The sequence below is a fragment of the Camarhynchus parvulus genome, chromosome 1A (genome assembly GCF_901933205.1).
Source record: "Camarhynchus parvulus chromosome 1A, STF_HiC, whole genome shotgun sequence".
NCBI classification, from domain to species: domain Eukaryota; kingdom Metazoa; phylum Chordata; class Aves; order Passeriformes; family Thraupidae; genus Camarhynchus; species Camarhynchus parvulus.
In genome coordinates this window covers 40,978,453-40,999,927 of record NC_044586.1, presented here as the reverse complement: position 1 = coordinate 40,999,927, position 21,475 = coordinate 40,978,453, and the positions used below count along the sequence as shown (strand labels likewise).

The following is a 21,475-nucleotide window of genomic DNA, read 5'->3' as shown; positions in this document are numbered from 1 at the left end:
TTCTTACCAATGGTTTTAAATAACTTATGAACTCAGTGCTGTACATCCCTTAAGACTCAGTGGAAGCAGTGAAGTTAACCATACCTGGAGCTATTTTTCCAAGGTATCACCTCTATACCCTGGAGGATATAGACTAGAAGAACATAGGTTTTCTACTCTCCCCTCCTCCCCAGCTTATTTCCCACATCTTATAAGCAAAAAGTAGAGGGAAAACACACATTGTGATTGATCTAAAAGGGATGTGTAGGAAATGCTGCTGTCCTTTGTGGCATGGAGAATGAGCCATGCTGCAGTGGGGGAAGAAACCATAAAAAAAAATTAACCTAGCAAGTCTTAGGCACACTTTGTGACTACAGAACTATGCCACAGCAAAAGTAATTACATAAGGGTAGCAAGACCTCATTTTCCCCCATCACTTCATCTTGCTAATGCATTCCTCCCCCAGCAATATGGAAAGATGCACTTGTCAGCTACCTAGGAAGGTCACTGTCCTCTCTCTCTCAGGGCACATGTGCTGTATGTGCTGGGTTCTTTGTGGCACACAGGACAGAAGCTGTCCTGCTGTCAACATCACATCTCTTAACTTCAGCCAACACCACTGCCCAGAGAGGCTGCCAGGTGAGCAGCCATCTGCACCTGCCTGCCTTTGACAGGAATATCAACATGGAGAGAGGCTCTTTGGCCCCACTCCTCCAACCATCAGGTCCCTTCTCACAGCGTCAACCAGGGCTCTGCCCCACATCCCCACACGGACACCATTGTAATGTATTCCCCTTCCATGCGTGCCTTAGAGCTGTACATGATACTCATCTTCAGCCTTCCAACAAAATGCCAGCTGGAGCCCTGAGATGATACAAGCCCCAACAAGGATTTTGTACTTGCAATATTCTAGAAGAGACCTCATTGTAAAGGCACAAAGAAGGAAATGCAATTCTGTCTGCTGTTAGTCAATATGAATAGTTTGGGGCAATACTGAATGTATAAACAATACATGGTTATTTGCATTAACCTGAGCAACCAGACACTCATTAAAAAAATTTTAGAGATTCATCATTGTCCCAGTAGAAAACATATCCCCAGGGACTTCAATTTATTGCAGGTATCAGATACATTTTGCAGTGAAAAGCACAGGCTCAAGTCCACAAGAACACAGTAAAACACAACATTACTTTAAATTGAGTCACACCCTGCTGATAAATAAATGCAGGTATTAATTCACTCCAAAGGTTCAAGTATCAGAGACTGGAGATGTTAGCTGTCCTACCAAGCCCAGACAAAGCCACCAAAGTCATGCTGGAATTTAACAGACTGAAAGGTGACAAGAGCCCATATCAAGACACAAGGAAAGAGGTGAGAGTAGGAAAAAAATCAGGTAAAAAAAACCAAAAATAATCAAACAAAACCCCAAAAAAACAACCACAGCAAAAAAAGAAAAAAACGCAAGTGACAGAAAACAAAAAAAGCAACCCTAAAGGCTTTAAAGGGAATATTTAATCTCTGAGATTATTACCTTCCACTCCCCAGAAAAAGTCCACTGCAGAAAAGCAAAAGAAAACGAAACAAAAAAAAAAAGGACAACAAAATAACACTTTGCATAAAATACCTTTCCTTGGGATGAATAATGACAATTTTTAGAGCTGAACATAAAACAACTTTGTTGCTTAACACTTATGCTTCTGTGATAGCATTGCCTAATATACATTCGCAACACCAATATTTATTAGAAACTTTCAGCATAAAACAGATGCAATCCCCAAATGCCACAGGCCAAGTTTTATGTCATTCCTTAACATTATTTGTGTCAACTCTGCACTAACAATGACATTAAGGGATTACAAGCTTTTCTTCTCTCAGTTTCTGTATCTGCCGTACTTCACATTCCCATTCATTTTCCATTTCTCAGCCCTACCCTCTACTGTACCATTAACAAGCATCAATCAGAAGCTCAAGATATTTAAGTCTTTCTTCCATAACTTTTCCTCTTTATTTTACTTATAAACCAGCACAACCAGTTAGCAAGCAACACAGTCTCCAGTTCTGGGCATATTGATGAATATTCAGTAGGGGTAAGTGCATCATAGCTCTCCATGCATTAAAATTCATGGTTTAGGATGGAAAATTGATGCAGGATCCTCACATGCTATCTCATTTTTTGGGCAGGGTCTTCAAGCAGCAGACACTTCACAAACACCTCCTCTTGCTACAACTACTCCTCCTTCCAGAAGAGGTTGAGTTCTTCTGGAGCAAGGGTATGTCTCAGAGGAGCAGCCAGACCAGCAAAAGCAGCCCAGCTTTTCAGGACTCTCCTGCTCTCCTTCAGCACCCAGCCTGGCACCCCAGCGGCATTAATCACAATCCTGGCAGTGCCCTACCTCAATGGTTACTGTTTGCACAGGTGCAGGGGTGACTTTAGAAAGTTCCAGAAGTGAAAGGCAGCAAAGCAAAAGCTTATGCTGTTATTCCAGATCCACCAAAACCTTTCTGGCTACCACATTGTCATAGAGCAATTGCTTACATGAGGCATTTCTAACATCAAAAAACATGCCAGTGCCTACTGAAATTAAACTTTGATTAAAATTTCCGTTATCTACAGATGATCTCTATGATGGAGGTCCCACACTTTGAGGATTCAGTGCTTCTGAGTGAAAACACTTTGCATGCAACACAAAAAAAAGCTGCAGATAAGTATTCACTCTGCAGCCAGCTAAGACAGTTGGCAACATTAACATCCTCATTCCCAGCTGTCTGTTACCACTCCTCTGGGAGATGGATACAGCTGGAGAAAGGGGATTTTACAGGACTGTAATCCATGTCACTGCAGTCAGCTAGGTTCACTCCTGAAGTCTGGCTGATTTTACGATCAGCAGACATGGGAACACTTAGATAATCTCCTGCTTTGGAAGAGCTGTGAGGACAGTAACCTCTAGCTTCTGGGCAGTGATGAGCAGCTGGGAACAGTAATATTTTCAGCAGGCTCAGCTGGAACCTGGAGGAAGCATCTGCCCACAGTTTCAATGACAGGTGGCAAGAAAAAAGCAGTGTGTGTTGTAAAGTGCATAGGCAATGTAAATCCTATTTCTGTGACAAAGTTTACTCATCTCTGCTTTTAAGGCTTTTTTTAGCTTCTTTATTTAGTAAGCGTCCAGAGATGACATCATGAGACAAAACAGAGTGAACTTTCCAAAGGGATATAAGATAGAGTAATATTTTCTTGCTACTATTCTAAAATTACACACTAATGGTCCAGTCATACAACAACAGACAAAACATCACTTATACCAAGAAGCCTGGTTTAGGGGTGAGGTTTTTTTCTGCCAGCATTTTGTGCCAGCCAGCACCAATTCAATCAACAGTACTGCCGAGTCCTTTCATTCATCCCACTGACAGATTAAATTATTTTCTGGTGTTTCATAGCACATCTTGATCCCCATTAGAATATACCATATTTTGCCTCTAAAATAGTCCCTCCTCTGAATAAATTCCAAATTCAGAAACGTAAGCTTTCACATTTTCATGACTGACACATCCTTTTTATCTTTTCCTTAAATGCATGTTTCTGTGTTTGTGACCAACTGCACTCTTCTGCACTCTTCACCTTTTAGCCTTCCCTTTGAAGAGAATACACACCCTTTGATGGGCATATCCTGTCCTTACACACCACCAGGCTTTCATTTGTGTTGCCTCTCATCCCTTGATTTACAGTGTACCTTCCACCCCTCTCCACTGGTGCTGGAGGCAGTTGGAAGGGTCTCCATTACTACACACACTCTCCCTCTCTTTGGACAAAGACAGTCTGATGAACAGTTATCTGCTCTCAACAAGAGAAACCCAGAAAGACTATTGAAATGCTCTACCTATAAAATACATGTAATACAGAATTTAAAGGGAGGGTGACAAAATGTTATTGCCTGATGAAATGCCAGAGAGCAAGTTACTCTGGCAGCTCTTCTTTAGAGTGTCAAACCTCAGAACACCATTTCCTACTGCCAGTTGAAATATCTGGCCTCAGTGGGACCTTGCATGAGCTTCATGTTATATCCCCTAGCACAGACTGGAGTCAGTCATCCAAAACCCTCCTCATCCTCCAGGCTCTGTTGTTGTAGTTTTGCCTGCTTCTTCAAACTCTCCTGTAGTTACTTATGCAACAAGTCCTCTTGAAGAATATGATTTCCATATTTACATAGGAAAGTAGCTACACTGGACTTTCATCTTTATCTATCTCTTCAAATTGCATTAATGCAGTATCCTTTCAAAAAAGAACTACAAGAATGACAATGTGTACTTCTCCAAAAGCCCTTTTTAACTACAATAATTACACTTCAGTCCACCCATCTGGTTTGGGCTTTACCCAAGTGTCACCCCTGTTTTGCAAAGGGAGGAACAAAGGTGTTGAACATTTCACTGACTTACATAAACAGATGCCAACAGAGAGACATTAGTGACACAGATATTCTGACTTCTGCTGCTCTGACCAGCAGAGGAATAATTTTCCTCTCAACATATTTTGACATAATAATATCTGCTGTTGGCTAGAAAGTGCTGGCAGATGTTCACATACAGCAACACTAACATTTTTGAAGACTTCCTCCTGTTTTCTATTCATAATTGTATCTTCCCACAAGCTACACTGGAACATTTTACAATTACTTTGCAAATCACATTTCCAGAAAAAGAAGTCCCTGCAGCTAACTAGACACAGATTACAGTGGCATTCCGTTGCTACCATTCATGACAACCAAGGAGCACCATACACCTAAAAAGCTTTAGAATCCAGCACCTAAATCTGCTGAAGTCAAGTACACACACAAACACAAAAAAAGTCCAAGTAACAGCAGATTTCAAGTGGCTAACATTATTTCTAAATCATGGCATGACACAAGACTGTGTGAGTATAATCTAAATTATCTTGACTGGACAGTGCCAGACTAAAATTACATTTAAAGAGTAACTGCTTACTGTCTTATATGACCTAGAAATACAAATACCTTTGAAAAGTCACTTACACAAGGGAGAATTTGCCAGAACAGCCAATCAGATGCTAAACCCCTATATTGAAAATTGATGCTACATCTAATTAAGCAGTCAAAACTGACTTTTTGCCTGGAAACTGAAGAGACTATTCTGCTTTAACTATATATATAATTTTCCCATCATACATCTTTAATTGTCTATTACCTGTTGGCAGCTCAACATGCCACATTCATAATTTCCTTCTAAAACAGAGAACAGCCTTTAGGACTTCTGAATGGTTTAAGCTTATGTAAAGTAAGGCTTTAGAGAATAAGGTCTTTCAAAAAGTCAACATACTAAAGTGCTGTAAATACGTATATGACATGAGAAAAGATTCACTATCTGAAGAAACCAAGAGGCAAAGAAAGGATGGATCACAAGCTGGAGCTTCCAGAGTAAGTTCACAGATTATTTAAAGTAATTTGTGTCATTATCACAAAGTCTTTTCTGTCTAGGACTAAGGCTTCAGCTGGAATAAGGAAAAACCCACACAAACAAACCAAATTTCAAGGCAACACACACACGTATTTGAAATTCACACACACTGCAAATGCATACATGAAGAGGCACACATTGCAGCAACGTTCCCAAAGTGGGAGTTCTAAGAGCAGAACAAAAATGACTAAGTGGACCCAGTGGTCTGATCAAGGAAGGAAATTTCTCTATTTCTAAATGCAAGTTCAAAAATGAAAGTCTCTCTGCTCAGTACGGACCCCATTTACTATAAGAAAATCAGCAGTCATCTTATGCAGTAGCAGGGAAAATTATCTCCAGTCCTGCAGGGCATTGAAGACTTCCTAAGGGACACTGAGTGACTTCAACCACCATTTAGACACAAGTGTTTTCATCCTTGTTATTCCTCCAATTGTTCTCAACAAAATAAAAAGGCTGCTGGGAAAATTTAAAACTCCTGTCTTCTTTTGTTACAAATAAACTGCTAAGCCATTTGGGAACTATGTACACTTGTAATTGCAAAGAATGAGGGGAAAAACTTGAAAAAAAGTAATTCTTTAGTAACCCAGTAATTTTTTGTCCTGACACTGGGGAAATATACCAGCAAGTCTTATTCTTTCAAACCTCAAATCCTGCTACCACTGAAGACAAAGTGAGTTTTAACTTCCCCCCACTCCTTCACCCCAATCCACTGTAGCACAACGGGGCTTCAATTCAGAACCATGCCTTAAAAATTACACCTATTTTAGGACACGACACGAATCCCACTGGCACACAAATGCATTGCCATGCTAAGCAGTCACCCCCTTCACAGAGGTCTCTGCTCTGCAGCCACAAGCCCATCACAGATGTTTAAAGCCAGCACGTGCCACTGTTTCTTAAGGCATATGCCCATGTGTCTCCACATTCATGTCCATAGTGACACATGCTGGCAGCTCCAGGGAAGAACACCGCTAGAGAGGTCACCTTAAAAAAAAAACAAACAGAAAAGCCTTTGGCAACTATTAGCTTCCTGATAAATTATCTCATTAATGCAAACATGAAAAAGAAATTCCCTTTCTAGATCTTATCTCCCTTGGATCATAACTCTCCTGTATGTGAAACACAGCCTCTTGCCTGTTGCACTAGGAATCTCTTCAGATCCAAACTAAAATCCTGGCATGACACAAGACATCAACAATGAAGTCCCCCTATATTGAAAGTGCAAGCTGAGGTGGAGATGTGCTTGTTTTTCATCAGATGTTGAGCCACACTCCTTCTTCTTGCTTAGTCATAGATTGTAAGGAGCATTTAATCATCTTTCAGAGAAGAGACTTGCTTCTAAAGGCCAGTTTTAGGCTTTCTTTTTGTTTAATTAAGATAGACTTGGTTTTTTTCTTCTAAAAATATTGTTGATTCCAGCTCCATTTAACATATCAGTATGTTATTAAAGTGTAATTCAAAAACACACTGACAACAAGCAACTGTATGGAAAGTAACCAATGCCAATATATTCAACAAGATATTGAGAGTTATTTCACAGTCTTTTATGAATTACAATATAAGAAAGCGTAATAATTTTTAATGATCTCTAATAAAACTCCTAAATGTATTTTTGGAAGAGAGAAGACTACTATTTTATTTCTATTCCTACTATTAAGAAAGAAAAAATCACAAGCACTAAAATAGACCAAAACTCATTCATTGTTTCTCAGGAGGGGTATGTCACAGAAGCGTCAAAGGGCCACTTTCCTTTGGCAAAAAAAAAGGTTGTTCTTATTTCAAGCCATCTGCCTCCCTCCTCCGGGGCATTTCAACATTTTGCTCGACTCACATAAAACTTTCAGTGAGGTTTTCCTTAGTTGGAACTGGGATATGTTTAGTGTTTCCCAAGTAAAGCGGTAGAGTGGGTGGTGCTATTATTCATCACCGCACCCCACGACTCACAAACATGCCATCTGCCATCCCCGTTCCTGCTGTACTTTAATTAAGCGTCTACCAGTCAAAGAAAAAAAAAATGGGGTGAGAGAAAAAAATTTTATGAAATAATGAGAGGGGAGCGGTAAAGAAGGTGGAAGAAAAGCGAGCAGGAGGGGAAGGTACGGAATCCCGAGGTCTCAAAGCGAGCAAACCTCCGGCGGTGGGGGGACCTGAGGGGACGCGCCCCGTGCGCGGCGCCGGGGCCCGACGGTCACGGCCGGAGCTGCGGGGCCGGGGCGGCCGTACCTGTGAAGAGGAAGGCTTTGCTCCCGTTGTGCAGCCCCGGCACCTGGCGCACGCCCTCCGTGGAGCCTCCCAGCTGTAGCTCGGACAGCACGTCGATCTGCAGCGAGGGGTCCACGCCAAAGCCTGAAACTGACCAGAAAGTGCCGTCACCCCCCCGCCGACACCGCAACTTCCCGAGCACCCCCCTGGCACCTCCGCCGCTCTCCGCACCTGCGGCTGCCCAGGGGCCAGAGCATCGCCGCTGCGAAGCTCCGCCGGCCCCGCTCCCGGGCGCTCTCCCGGCGGCTCCAGCATCCGCCTACCTGGCCCCAGGCAGAGGAGAAGGCAGAGCGTGCTCAAGCGGATGCCCGACTCCATGGTACAGCGATGCGCTCAGTCCATAGTCCCCCCCCTCCGGCTGCTGCGAGCGAAAAGCCTCCGGGGCACGGGCTGGGTCCCTCCCCGCCTCACTGAGCGGCGCGGACCCCGCGCCGCCCCGCAGCGCGCATCACGGCGGGCGCCGCGCCGCCCCGCGCCGGCCGGAGCACACAAAGGCGAGGGTGGGCGGCGTGCGGGCAGCGCAGCCCTCCGCCCGCGGGCAGACAATGGGGAGCCCGGCGGAGCCTCCCGCCGCCGCCGCCGTGCGAGCGAGGCCGCGGCAGCCGCAGGCGGCGCGCCCGTGCCCCGCAGCTCCCGGCCCGCCGCCGCCAGGCGAACCCCTCCGCTGGAGAGCAGCCGCAGCCTCCGCCCGGATCCCAGGGCAGCGCCGCTCTCCTCCCCGCCGTCCAGCGGGGACAGCGGCGGCGGCGGGAGGGGCCGCCGGTTTATGCCACGGCCACAGGAGCCGCCCACCGCCTCCGCCGGGCCGGGCAGGGCTGGGCAGGGCCGGGGGAGGCGCCGCCGCGCCGCCCCGTCCGCCGCGGGAGCGGGAGGTGCTGTGGGGGGATCCGCTGGGAACTTTGAGGGGAGCGGCGGGGAGGGCCGGGGTGTCCCCGGAGGCCGCGGCTGGCAGCGGCCGATCGGCGCTGGCCGTGACCCTCGGGGCGCTCCCCTGCCTGTCGGCAGCTCTCGTCTGCCTGAGCTGAAGTCACCGCTTGGTTCCTGTCCCGAGGTGGTGCCGTCCAGGGTCTGGCGAAGCCTCCGGTCTTTGAGCGCGAATAAAAATAATTTGGGAAAGGTAGGGGGGAAGGGAAGAAATCAGGACGTTTGCAGTAGCTGACTGAGATGGGAATGTGCAGGGCTGGCGCGGGGCTGACAACGGCAGGTTCGTTTGCCCTGTTGTAAAGGACGATTCTACACAGCGGTCCCGTCCTCTTTAACAAACCCTCCTCCCGCCCCAGCAAGTGACATTTCTGTGCCGTACTTTGTGTGCTTATAAAAGGGGCTAAGAATAGCCTTATTCTTCCCTTCCCTTTCATAGACTCCCAATGTGCAGGACAGAAATCTCTTGTTGTCAGTTTGTCAGATTCTGCAGGATGAAGGACTGGGTTTTTGGTTTTTGGTTTTTTCTCCCTAATTTCACATGCATGTCAGTAAGACCCTGACGTCACCTGGTGATTCCAGTATTGTATATTGACCTCCCCCAAGTTCATCCTCTATGGATTAAATCTTTACAAGTAACCTTTCACATCTTTCTCAACAATAACTGGTTGAAAGAGAAAGAAGACCTTTCCCTCGTTTTTTTTTTCCTCCCCCCCAAGACAACCATGGGAGTCCCTGGTAAATCTCCTTTGTGGAGTAAATTAACCAACTGAGATACTAAGCACCATACTAAGCGAACGCCCTATTTCTTATAAGAAAGGTAAAAAAAAAAGAGAGAGGAGCGTCTATACATGAAAGAGGGAAATGCAATCCATCCCTCAACCCAAATCCAGAGCATAGGCATTAGAGTTCAGTTCCAGGGTGCCCAATGTGCATGTCACCCTCAGAAGGGCTACAGGCTTCATCTCCATTGGTGAAGCCATTACAGCCACTTCACATTGCAACTGGTCCGAAAACAAACAATAAATAAAGGAGCCCTGCTGCTGGTACCGCCCAGGTAACTGGTCACACAGCATCCCTGATGTTGTATCTTGCATAGTCATCAGCGACATCCCACCCCATGCCAATCAGCCTAGCCCCTCTTCTGCACCAAAGCTTTGTCTCCAGCCTGTTGCCAACATGGAACTGTGCTTCCAAACTCATGAAGTCCGCTGGCTGCCAAAGCAGTCTTAACAAAGGTTTCCTTGGGAGAGTTAACAGGTGACAGCCACATATCACTGATTGTTTTCATGGTATTTCAATCACATTGGTTACAGATAAGTCAGCCAGAAGCAATTAATTTGTGAAGAAATAGGTTCAATGTCTAGAACAATAATGGTGCATAATGAGCCCCGCTGCCAGTTGGATCAGGCATACAAGTGAACAAAGCAAAAGAGGCAAACATCTGCCTGAAGTCCTTTGCAGCTGCCAGCAGACAGTGACATTCTCCATTTGCTGAGGCTGCCTAAGCAACAGGAGCATGTAAATCAGGGGAAACCCATCCCTTTAATAAGCTACTTCTTTCTCAAAAGATCTCCAAGGAGTGGCCCCTCATATTCACATATATGAAAAATCACTCAAAGCACCATCCAAGCTGCTTTACCTATTCCCACAGATCTATGTGAAGCCCATGGCAGACATTATACACATTACATGGAGCTGTGTTTCTGCTGTGTGAAATGTCAATAGTGACAGTATTCAGCTAACTAAGAAGTAAGTGAGAAGAAATAGGAGGATTTCTACCAACACAAAGAATATTATATTGATTAAATGTTTCAAATACTTGCCTAGCCATGAAATCACTTTCTGATCACTCTAAAACCACAGTTTCACAGTTTTGGGGGGGTATGTCCCTTCTTAAATTTGAATAGTATGGAAATACCTGAAAGAAAATGGGTTTTATACTTTCAGATGGCTGGAATGTTGTTCCTTTTGATGGAAACTATGTGTTTTAGCCAAGAGAACTACAAATACTTCATACTGAGGCTCACCATAATCTAGTCCACACATGGAAAGGTAGACAAACCTAAGAAAATGGTGCAGCATATGTCTCTTATAACCATGCATCAGTGAAAGTGTTTTATATGTTAATCGAAGTTTCTGTCTAAAGAAGCCCATTTCAGATACTAACCTTTACATGTCTCAGCAATTTTCAAGGCTCTCCAAAGACTAGATGTCTTAGAGGTAGTTTGGGTTTTGTTTGATTTTGGGAGATTTTTGGTTGATTAATAAGGGTTTTTTTGAGTTGGTTTGGGGTTTTTTGTTGGTTTGGTTTGTTTGGTTTTTGATGAGCTAAGATGGTTTTTACCCATGCTCAAGGTGAGATTACTCAAGGAAACGTCTGTAGAAGACAAGAGTAATCTTTTGCACTTTTTATTCTTGTCCTGGGGCTTTCTTTGAAATACCACCTGGTCACAGGTATTAGGACATGTACATTAAAACACTTTCTCTTAACCTTCTCTTTACAAAACCTCTTGGATGAAATGGCATCCTGTAATCCCACAGCAATGGACATGTCAACAATAACACAAACACATTTTGTCCAAGTGCAAGCAAAAAGGCTTCCTGAGGAGACAACCCTGGAATCAGTCACCATAATCTTATATTTACAGCAATTTTCATATCAAATGAAGAAATAAGGCATGTGTTGCAATCCTCAAATTCATGAATGGTTTCATTGCAAAGGGAATTTCATATTTATTATGCACATATTAATTGCAATCATATTAATTAGACTCATATTAATTTCACTCATATTAATTATATGATAATAAACTGAACCAAGTAGCGCTCTTAAAGCATGCAGAAGCCAATCCTACACCAGAAAAGCATTACCTCTCTTACTGCAGCTTATGTGGGTCTATTTATTTTTAAAGAAAAACATGAATATTTTATTCACAGTAGTTTTATCCATGTATTTCTATGCTGGAATTGGGATAGTCCATGTGAATTTAAGAAATACATAAGGAATTGTCACTGACCTACTTATAAAACACTGATGCAACTTTTTTTGAGAGCATATTGCAAAACACAGAGTTGTTTACTTAACACTATAATAGTGCTTTAATGCAGCATTTATACAAAAAATATTTGTAAAACATGGTGTTCCATAATAAATACTTTTTGAAGTGGAACAAGAAGAATAGTCTGTTGTCACAGAGAAGCAGCTTTTTAATTTGAGCAAATTTGATACTGCTGGGCTTGAGGACTTTTTATTAGTTACAGTCAGGGAAAATGCAAGAGGCAAATTATGTTGCAGCACTTTCTGTTAATACCCTTCAATGTGGACTTCTGTCTTTGTTATATCATTATGATTCTTGTTTTCTGTCTATGAAAACAGTCATATGTAAAAATGGTACAATTGTTGGGTGATGTGTAAAATGCCATGAGGGACTAAAGTGAGACCACCATACCCATTTTCACTTGTTTTCTAAATGATGACTTCAACAGTGAAGAACAAACTCAGATGCTGTTTTTGAAGAAACCCCAGTTGTTTATCAGATAGTTTTTTCTTGCTGTCTTCCTGACCAGATCTGTGAACTTCTTTTGTGGTACTCTCTCCCTTCAGCACGTATCCCCTTATATTTGTATCTGTAAAGCACAGAAGACTGTGCACAGTCTTCTTTTCCCAATTCCCCAGATACTTTCTGTCCTTTAGCAAAGTCCTCTCGCACAGGTGCTCTCTCTTTCCCTCCTTCTCACACAAACTTGCATGCACAGCAACTGTTTTGCTCATCTTCTCCTTGCAATTTTTTAGTCTTGCAGCCCCCCTGAGGTGAGAGCTAGTACCAGTATTAGCATCCTGCACACTGCAGGCTACACTCTGCCTTTCTGACCAGGAGAACTTGAAATTTAAATCTAGCACTTGGCAAAGCCCCATCAGAGACTGACGAACTGAGTAAGCTACACACCCAACGATGACAGCATCAGCCCTGCTAAAAAGCTTTGGCATCAAAGGCATCCCTCTCGAGCATGCATCAGCTGAGGAGGCATCACCCAATTTTAGCTGCGGTTATGAATGTTTCATACTGATTTGATACCGCCCCACTTGTAATTGCAAAATTTACTTGCTATCAAAAATAGAGCTGTGAAACAAAGACTATAGCTATTTGTGGAACACACCTTAAGTCTCAGAATGTTTCATGTCTTCCTGGGGTTTTATACCATCTTCACCTGATTATGCTTCACACCTTGAGCCTAAGGATGCAGCTTTGGTGAGTGGACTGATGCAGTCAGCAGTGGAGAAGCAGCACTAGGCAGGGTGGAAATCACAAGGTTGCTGTGCAGCTGCATTCTTCTGAGTGCAGAAACAGAAATGGAGGCAATTATGTTAATGAGAGGTAAAGGTATTTTTTAGAGTTTTCTCAAAGATTCTTCCTTGATTCAAGGGCAAGGAAGAAAGTCTGCAAGTGTTGGTTGTGCTGGTTTATTCCTAAATTTGAACTTAGACTCTTCCGAGTTGCAAGGTCCCCACATTAACCTTCCCTGCTAAAGTCTTGTTTTTTATACTAGCTTTATTTTCTTCCTCCAAGAGAGTGCACATGCCTTTGATGTAAGGTAGAAGTGATAGACTGCCCTGCTGGCAGCCTTCACACATGATGATGCCTAAAAATGTCTTTTCATAGAAAATGTCAGCTAGGATGCCTGGCATTGTATTTGGCACATGGAACCATATGAAAGAGAAGAGGATAGTTCACGATCAAGATTTAATTATCTCAGTTCTGTCTGTCCAGATCACAATAACAGCTAGGCAAGATTAGAGTTAAATTATCTTGACCTAACTGTGCTCTGTGCTTTGATTATTTTCTCATCTGAAATATTATCCGCTATTAAAAAATGAATCAGCATGTCCATCAGAGTTATTTATGATAACAAAGCTGGCATGATAAGACTTTAATATTGTGTTTTATTTCTGTAATAGAGAAAAATATCTATGCAGCCCTCACTACAGCCAGACACGGGTTGGAGTACAAGTCCCTAAAAGAAGGTGGGTGTAATTTCATTCCACCACCTAATATAATAATATAATTCCATCTACAGGTTCTAAAACTGGGAGAGAATTCCTGGTAATAGAAGACTTTCTGTAGAAAGCAAGGGGAAAACACCATCTAGTATCTGAGAATCAAATTAGAACAAATTCATATTTGACAGCAGAATTTTTAATGACTGGCAAGAGGCTCAAGGAATCCTCAAGGCATTTTCTCTTTTATTGCCATTAAAAGAAGATGCTATTTTAGAGAACACAGGTTTGTGTTCGACATAAACACACACTGGAGAATTTTTTTACAGCTTTAAGTCATGGTCAGAGTCAGTGGAGAGATTTCAGACACCTTTGGATCAGAGACCAAATCCAGACCCTGTCCCAAGACCTCAACCCCATCCCCAGACCCCACTTACTCAGAAAGAACAAGACACATTTGTGATGCTGGGCTCTCCTTTCCTTTCCTCAAGCTGCCATATCAACAAATTTGCCAAACCTAACACTGGTAGCTTAAAAACATCCAGTCTGGCTGGTGTGTCCTGGGTGGGACTACTGTGGAACAGTCATGATCTATTTCGTTTTCAGTTAAGCTAGATTTTGGCTCTTGCATGTAGAGAGAGGAAAAAAATAGTTTAAAACACGGTTGTGACCTCAAAGGTACAAATTTTACATCTCCTAATATAGTCCAATTGCTTCTGCAGTATTGGGAGAGAAAGTATCACAGGATCTCTTAAACAGCCTGACAAAAAACAGGCTTTTCAAACTTGATCTGTACAGTTTTCACACTCAAAGTTATATATATTAGGCAAATGGAAATAGTTTCAATGATTCTACCAGTCTATCAAATAATTAAGAAGGCCTTCAAATAATTACGAAGGCCTGGTGTAGTATTGTGTATTAGCAGCAACAGTATCAAACTCCAATTCTTAAAGGACTTTGGATTTCTCCTGCCTAAATAGAAAAATGTAGAAGAGAGGGAGCAACCTCGGCAGTGGGGGAGGTGTTTACACACTGGTGCAGACACCTGAGCCACATCTGGCTCTCCTGCTAGGACAGCTCTGGAGCCATGTCAGCTCAGGCCCTGCAGTGCTGGGACGTGCTGGGTGGCTGCCAGACACCCAGAGGTACTTTAGAAGAGCAGTGCTCTCTGGCAGTGCCTGTAGATTTCTGAACCCTGTGTCACTGCAGAGATTAAACATGCCCAGTCCCAGTCTCACCAAATCTCCCTGCAGCCAAAGGGAACCCTGACTTGCATCACTAGGAAGAAATGCACGCTGTAGCTCAGCCCACACTTCCTGGGTTAGTCCTACAGGGATAAAAGAAGCCCCAGTTCCAAAGAGCCAGAACAGTCTGGTAATGAATTTGATATAAAATTCTAGAGTGTAAATGTTACATTATTTTGGCATTGCTTTTTAAGCCACAAAATTTAAATTCTTAATTCATATAGCAAAATCATTACTGAATATGATAATAAGTAAATTCCATTGTTTAAATTTTTGAACAAACAAGAGGAAAAGAAAGATTTCTGCCTGTTTGTTTTTAAAAATTATCATCCATAGACACATATTTTAGATCCCATTCCTTGTGCCCTGGACAGCAAAAATGCATGTAAGGCTAGGATGACCACGTTCAAGTACCTGCTTCATCTGATTACAACTTATTCTTCATCCTGCTTTGTCTCGACTGCTAGTGAGAACCTAACCCTTGAGTTATTCCTAGCAGAAAATTATTTCATCATAAAACACTTGATTAGTCCTAATCTAAGTGGTCTGTTTTTCAAAAGTCTGAGCACGAAGCATTTCTCATGAACATCACCTGTAGTTTTACTCATTACTTATTCAAGCACATATAACTTTGAGGTCATGTATTTTAACAGGCTTGGGTATGGGAGGCAGACTGTTAATCAGGACAGATGGTGGTCAATGTCTTTGGTACATAACCACTGATGGAAAAACAACTTCAGATGCTGGAAATTCCTTGCCTTCTTGTGTCTGAGTTCTAATAACAGTGTAATCTTGAGAAGTAAATCAGACATGTAGAATAACATCTTGAATGAGGGGAGGAGGATTAATCACAGGTGTGTAAATAACAAAAAGGTACAGAGAAACAGAAGGGAAGGGTTATGGATGATTGAGAAACCAGTGCTAAGTTGGGAAGAAATGAAGTAACTGTAAGTAAGAAACTCTTATTATAAGGGAATATCAAAAGATGTTCAATGATTCGTTTGTTTAAAGGAAAATAAATGCAAGAGTTAAAATGTGCTACCTGAACCACTGAACAGAATTCAATGTGTGTAGGAGAAACTGACTCTTAGCACACAAATTCTAGATCTGGAAAAAAGCACCCAGTGCTGTAAACACAGCACATGCCATGAATCAAAATGATTAAGCATGAAGAAATACTACATGTAATGGAGTTCATTAACTACTGGATTTGTTTCAGAGAGTATGGTCCCAAGTACAATAATTACTATGAGAATAATTATGATTGATTTACATGCATATTTACCTTGAGGCTGATAGAATTACCATTCTGGGTGAATGGACTCATATTCAAGATCAGTAACTTGAGCAAAATATCGGCATTTTAAGATGAAATATCAGCATTTTAACATAAAATATCAGCATTTAAACCAAGTCTTTTTCTCCCAGAGAAATAATTATTTTTTTTTAAATGTTATTCATAACTTTAGAGTGGAAGCTATTTATAACCTGTGCTTTAACAGATCTCCACAGTTCAGAACAAAGAAACAAGGGAAGGCATAGGATAATTAAATGGTAAAATTCCAGGAACAATTCTTAGCCCCTAAGCATCTTTCAGGAAAGGATACTCAAAGCATAGCAAATAAAATGGAAGATTTGACAGGCAAAGTACAACTCGTACATCAAGCTGAACCTCAGAAAATATGCAAAACCAGTCAAAGGCATGATGACAAAGAAGCAATGCTAGTAAATCAGATATGGAAAGCTGCGTAGGTTTACTGGACTGCTAAGTGTAAAGAATTAAATCACAGGGTGAGGAAAGATTGCAGTGAAGGTAAATGATTCATTTGAGAGTCAGAAAAGAAGGGCTGGAGAGTGAATCTTTACTCTGAAGTTACATGCAATGATGTGAAAGCCCTATTGGGTAAAGATACCAAAATTATCAGTGGTGTAATAACTTCAAAAATATATGTTCCAATAACTCATAGAACCAAATGGAATTTATCAGAGACTGAGGAAATGCTAAGAATGGAGCACAATTTCAGCCTACCATAATTTATCATTAAAGATATGTAATTCATCATTAAAACAGCCACTCCTCTAGGTAACTGGAAAAGGGCCAACACTGTAGCAATCTTTAAAATAGCTCTAAAGAATGACCCTCAAAACAGAAATCTAAAAAACCTTAATTCATTAATGGACAAAATAGCTGAGAAAATAATTTAAAATACTTATAAAACACCTACAGGTGGTATGTAGGAGAGAGGAAAAAAATCAGGATGAATGAATTGCAAGTCAGCACTGCTCAGCAGAGATAAATTGATATACTTATCAGTGAGGATAAACTGTGCTTTTCTAACCTGTTCAAATGTTACAAAGTAGTGGCAAAATATTGACTAAAAGAGAATGACAAGATATGCATTTGCAGAGACATTTGATAGTATCATTCACCACAAGGCTTTTAAGGAAACTCAGTAGCCCTGGCATAGGAGATAAGGGTTTTTATGGGTTAAAAGAGAGAGAAAAAGATGGGGATAAATGGCAGATAACTGGGATGAAAAGGTGGTAAGAATGTGATGCCACAGGAACTGTGCCAGAGCATCACTGCTGGGATTAATTCCACTCTTTCTCCGGCCCCATCTATTTATTAATGACCAGGAAGAGAGGGAATACAATGAGATGGCAAAACTGCTGACAACACATAGCTGTTAAATTAGATAAAACTAAGGTGTCTGTAAATAACTCTTGTGACTTGTTGCAAAGCTAGCAACAGGAAAGGAAATTATGTTCAGCATAAGCAACTGCATAGATATGGCCATTAAATAAACCGCCTAAACTGCTTATACTCATTAATAGGGTCTGAACGAATTATGGGAGAGCCTTGCTGAATTGCATGTAAGAGAGAACTACTATATTTTCTTTCTTATTTACAACTAAATAAGAAACTATTTTACAGGGACTATTGTACAGTAGAAAATAATACAAAAAATCTCCTGCTTGTCTATTTAAATAGTTTGGATTTCATTTTATCTGAACCTTTCCTACTCTCTGAGTGGTACTCCATACTCACAGTGACATACCACTGCTGAGAAGGGCAGTGTCTGCCTCTCTCTTCATAGCTGAGAAACCTTGGCAAGCAGATGGTTCTGAACAGTGGGGCCAGCTAAGCAGTCTGTCATAGCCTCCTTCCATCACCCAGTCTCAGAGCCAGAGGACTCCTGCTGTGGGAGTTTTTATATCTCTTCATAAAAAACACCGACGACATGCTAAAGATAGGCTCTGCTAACGTGGGGCAAGCCAAACTGTGCACAGAGGGAAAAAAATGAACAGCCTTTCCATATGGCAAGATATTTTTCACACATTACGGTGCTGTTGGAAGGGGCTTTGCTGGAAGCTCCTCTTGGCCAATCCATGGAAGAATTTACTTCCCTTTTTCTGACCCCAAGTGACTCCAGAATATATGAAAGGGGGAAGAGGAAGAAAATTCCAGAGGTGTGCTTGCACTGAAAACCTTTTGCTGGGTTTAAGCCTCTTTTCCTTGCACTAATGTAAATATGGAGTCATACCACAAAGTCCAGCAATAGGGCTGGGAGACAGCAGCATGTGGAAGGACCAGCTCTCGGTCCTGAGCTGTCATTGCCAGCACCCAGCCCCACAACATGGATGCTGCTGGCATGTCCATCTGTCCTGCTCAAACTTGTTCAGTCCTGAGCAGAAAGAGGATACAGCTGACAGGGATGAACTGATTTCCCATGACAATGAGAAGACTCTACATTCTTGCCTAATGTCCTACTGCCCCATGCTTTAACAAATGAAATAAAGGTAAACATCTCCTCGCCCCATCATGAAGTTATACAGCAGTGGAAAGGGGAATTATTCACTTCTTTACCTGTTGACTGAAATATTCCTTAGGGGATGGGAATAACTCAATAGGGAAAACATTAACCCAGAGCAGCAAAGCTTTTATGAAAGCTTGGGGGGAGGGAGGAGAATAAAGGGCACACAACACAGAAATTACAATCACTGCTACCCCGTCTGACCTTTCCTGCTTGTACATACCTGCATTCCCCTGAATTTATTACAGTTTAAAGTATCTTTGCAACACAGATGAGCAGAAATGCATATGATCTAAACTTAATACCTTTTACCATGATACTAATTCCTTTACAACTCTGCTGCATATTCTCACCAGGTACGTGTTGGAGCATCATCTTTAGCTGTTCTCATAGCCATATACCATGGGGGAGCTTATGGGCATCCTATGGTCAATCAGCTTGTTCAGCTCTTCTTCCTCCAGTTCAGGAACCCCTTTGCTACAGCAGAAGTTCTGGTGATTAGTCTTCAAGGGCATGATTTTGCACTTTGGATTATTAAATTTCATGCTGTTTCTGTTCTGCTGTTCCACAAGGTCATCTAATTTTTCCTGCATAATAATCAAGTCTTTCTGTGGACTGTATTAGCTGTACATACCAGCTTTGTGTCATCGGCAGACTTTGTAAGCGCATGTCTAGTCCTTACACCAAGGTCACAAAGGAAAACAATGAGCCAGGCTGGCCCCAAGGCTGCCCTCACATGCAACATAGCTTTTGCTCTGCAATCCTGTTGTCCAGCAGCCTCCTCAGTTCTACAAGGTCAGAATTAATCTCCTGTCATTTCTTACTCAAATATTAGTTCCTGTGAAGCACACCCAGTCTCAATGTTTTTCTTAAGGCTAGAGAGATTCACTCCACTTTTTATTTGCTTTTATCTTCCATATTTCTTCCCTAAGATCTTCTCTGGTGTTCAAATAGGATTTGTGATTATCTCCCTCAAACACTCCTTTCTTTATTCTTTTACTCTTGTCACGAGGCAGCATGTTTCTCTCTAGGGATGGTACCAGCAGAGGACAAGAACACTGCCACCATCTCCTGGGGAGAAAAGAAGCTACTGATCAGGTGAAGTGTAGGACAGATAGAAGTAACATTTGAACCATCACCCAATCCTACTTTTGTGGGTTTGTTTTGGTGTGGTTTTTTTTTTGTTTGTTTTTTGTTTTTCTTTTTCACTAAATCTTTAATAGGTTTAACAAACATTCAGGTTCAATATTATTGGGGGCATTTCTTTCAAAGAACCTGAGAGATGCTTACTGGAGGAAAAGAGCATTCAGGAAAAGTTGTCTGTACTGGCAAGGACTCTGTATATAGATCCTTGCAGCTTTTCCAAAATGAAAGAATGCTGGGGCATAGAGGGGAAGATGCTTGGGAAAGGCAGGACTGAAGGCCAGACCATGCTGAAAGCAGGATGAAACTGCAGCCTGAGGACTTAGAGAACAGAGAGGAAAGAGAGGACAGGACTGCTAAGCAATGACAACAGATATGCTCATCCACCAAAAAATGAGCAGGAGGAGCTCAAAGGGACCATCTCCCACGTGCACCAGCTCCTTAGCTGGATGGGGAAGTCAGTTGGGTTGCCTTTCAGATACATGTGCAGGGCTCTGACAGCTCAGGACGTGCTGAGGTTTTTTTAATATATATGCAGCTGCCTTAGTTTGTATAGAATAGGGGAGCATCAACTCTCCAAGCCTCTCACTGCCCCAATATCATTATCAACCTGGCAGCCAGCAAACCCTTCTCACCTCACCCAGCACAGCAGTGAAGAAGATGTAGTCAGGAGTAGTGCCAGCAAATTATTTTAACTGTTTGCCCTGCCCATGGCAGATTGCTCAGGTTTCCCTTTTCAATATGTTCAAATCCTACAATAAAATTTCTGTTTGCTCAAGGCCATCTGCCTAACTTAGAGTCTGGGGGTGGGGAAGTGTCACTTGCTGCTTGCCTGGGCTGGAACTAAGTTTCCCACATTTCCAAGTGGGTGGTGAAGCCAGCTTTACTTCAGGTTTTCACTAAGGATGGATCAAAATGGGATGGAGCCTCTCAAGCTGCCAGGCAGTGCTGGGTGGAGGGGCTGCTTGAGAGCAAGGTTTAGTTTCCTGCAGCCACACTGGTGCAGCCCAGCAGAGCCCACTTCACAGCTGCCTTCCACCTGGCCAAGCCCCAGCAGCAGCAGAGCTGCTTCTCACCTGATGGCAGCATATTGTGTGAACATGCCATCTGTTTGCTTTGCCTCAGGAAGGGATGACTTCCACCACCCTGCCATCCTCATTCACATCCCAGTGCTGTCTCTAGCCCAGATCCTGGGAATGGGATTCATTTGCTGTTTGGCCATACCAGGGATTAATCTTTCATTTCTATCTGTCAGTCAGCAGCTCTTCTTGTTCTCCTTTTGTTTAACAAAATATAGCATCTCCTGGATTTTTTCTTTGGTATTTTTCACAAGGTACAGCTCAGCAAGGCTTTTGAATGTTTTTGGTTCAGCTGTGCATTTTTCTGCCCTTTGAGACCCAGCAATCCCAACTTTCAGTTCCTTTTCCATTAGAGGCAGGTTTTTTCCCTTAAACGCTTTGGGCCAGTGCTTATTTTTGCCCGGTGGGTCAACTTTCCTTTCCTACCATTTTCCCCTTGTGCCTGCAATATACAAGAAAACTCTTAAATAATACACTGGCTTAAATTAACTCCAAGCCTTCACATTGAAATTTTTGAGCTCTTAACTCCACTGGGCCTTATTTCACACACACAAAAATTGTCATTCT

At 42.4% G+C, this 21,475-nt stretch overlaps 1 protein-coding gene across 2 annotated transcripts in view; it reads right to left on the bottom strand.

Moving 5' to 3' along the window:
• NELL2 (neural EGFL like 2) overlaps positions 1–8,495 on the bottom strand; it is a 135,815-nt gene extending 127,320 nt beyond the window's left edge. Inside the window, exons 1-2 of one of the 2 annotated variants that reach the window (XM_030959604.1) lie at positions 7,971–8,495; positions 7,669–7,797 (exon numbers count right to left, since the gene is read on the bottom strand). In XM_030959604.1, coding sequence (XP_030815464.1) covers positions 7,669–7,797; positions 7,971–8,025 — 184 coding nt within the window. In that variant the 5' untranslated portion in view covers positions 8,026–8,495. The remainder of the gene's footprint in view (positions 1–7,668; positions 7,798–7,970) is intronic. The other variant, XM_030959605.1, reaches the window with a different exon arrangement.
• Between the last annotated feature and the right edge of the window lie 12,980 nt (positions 8,496–21,475).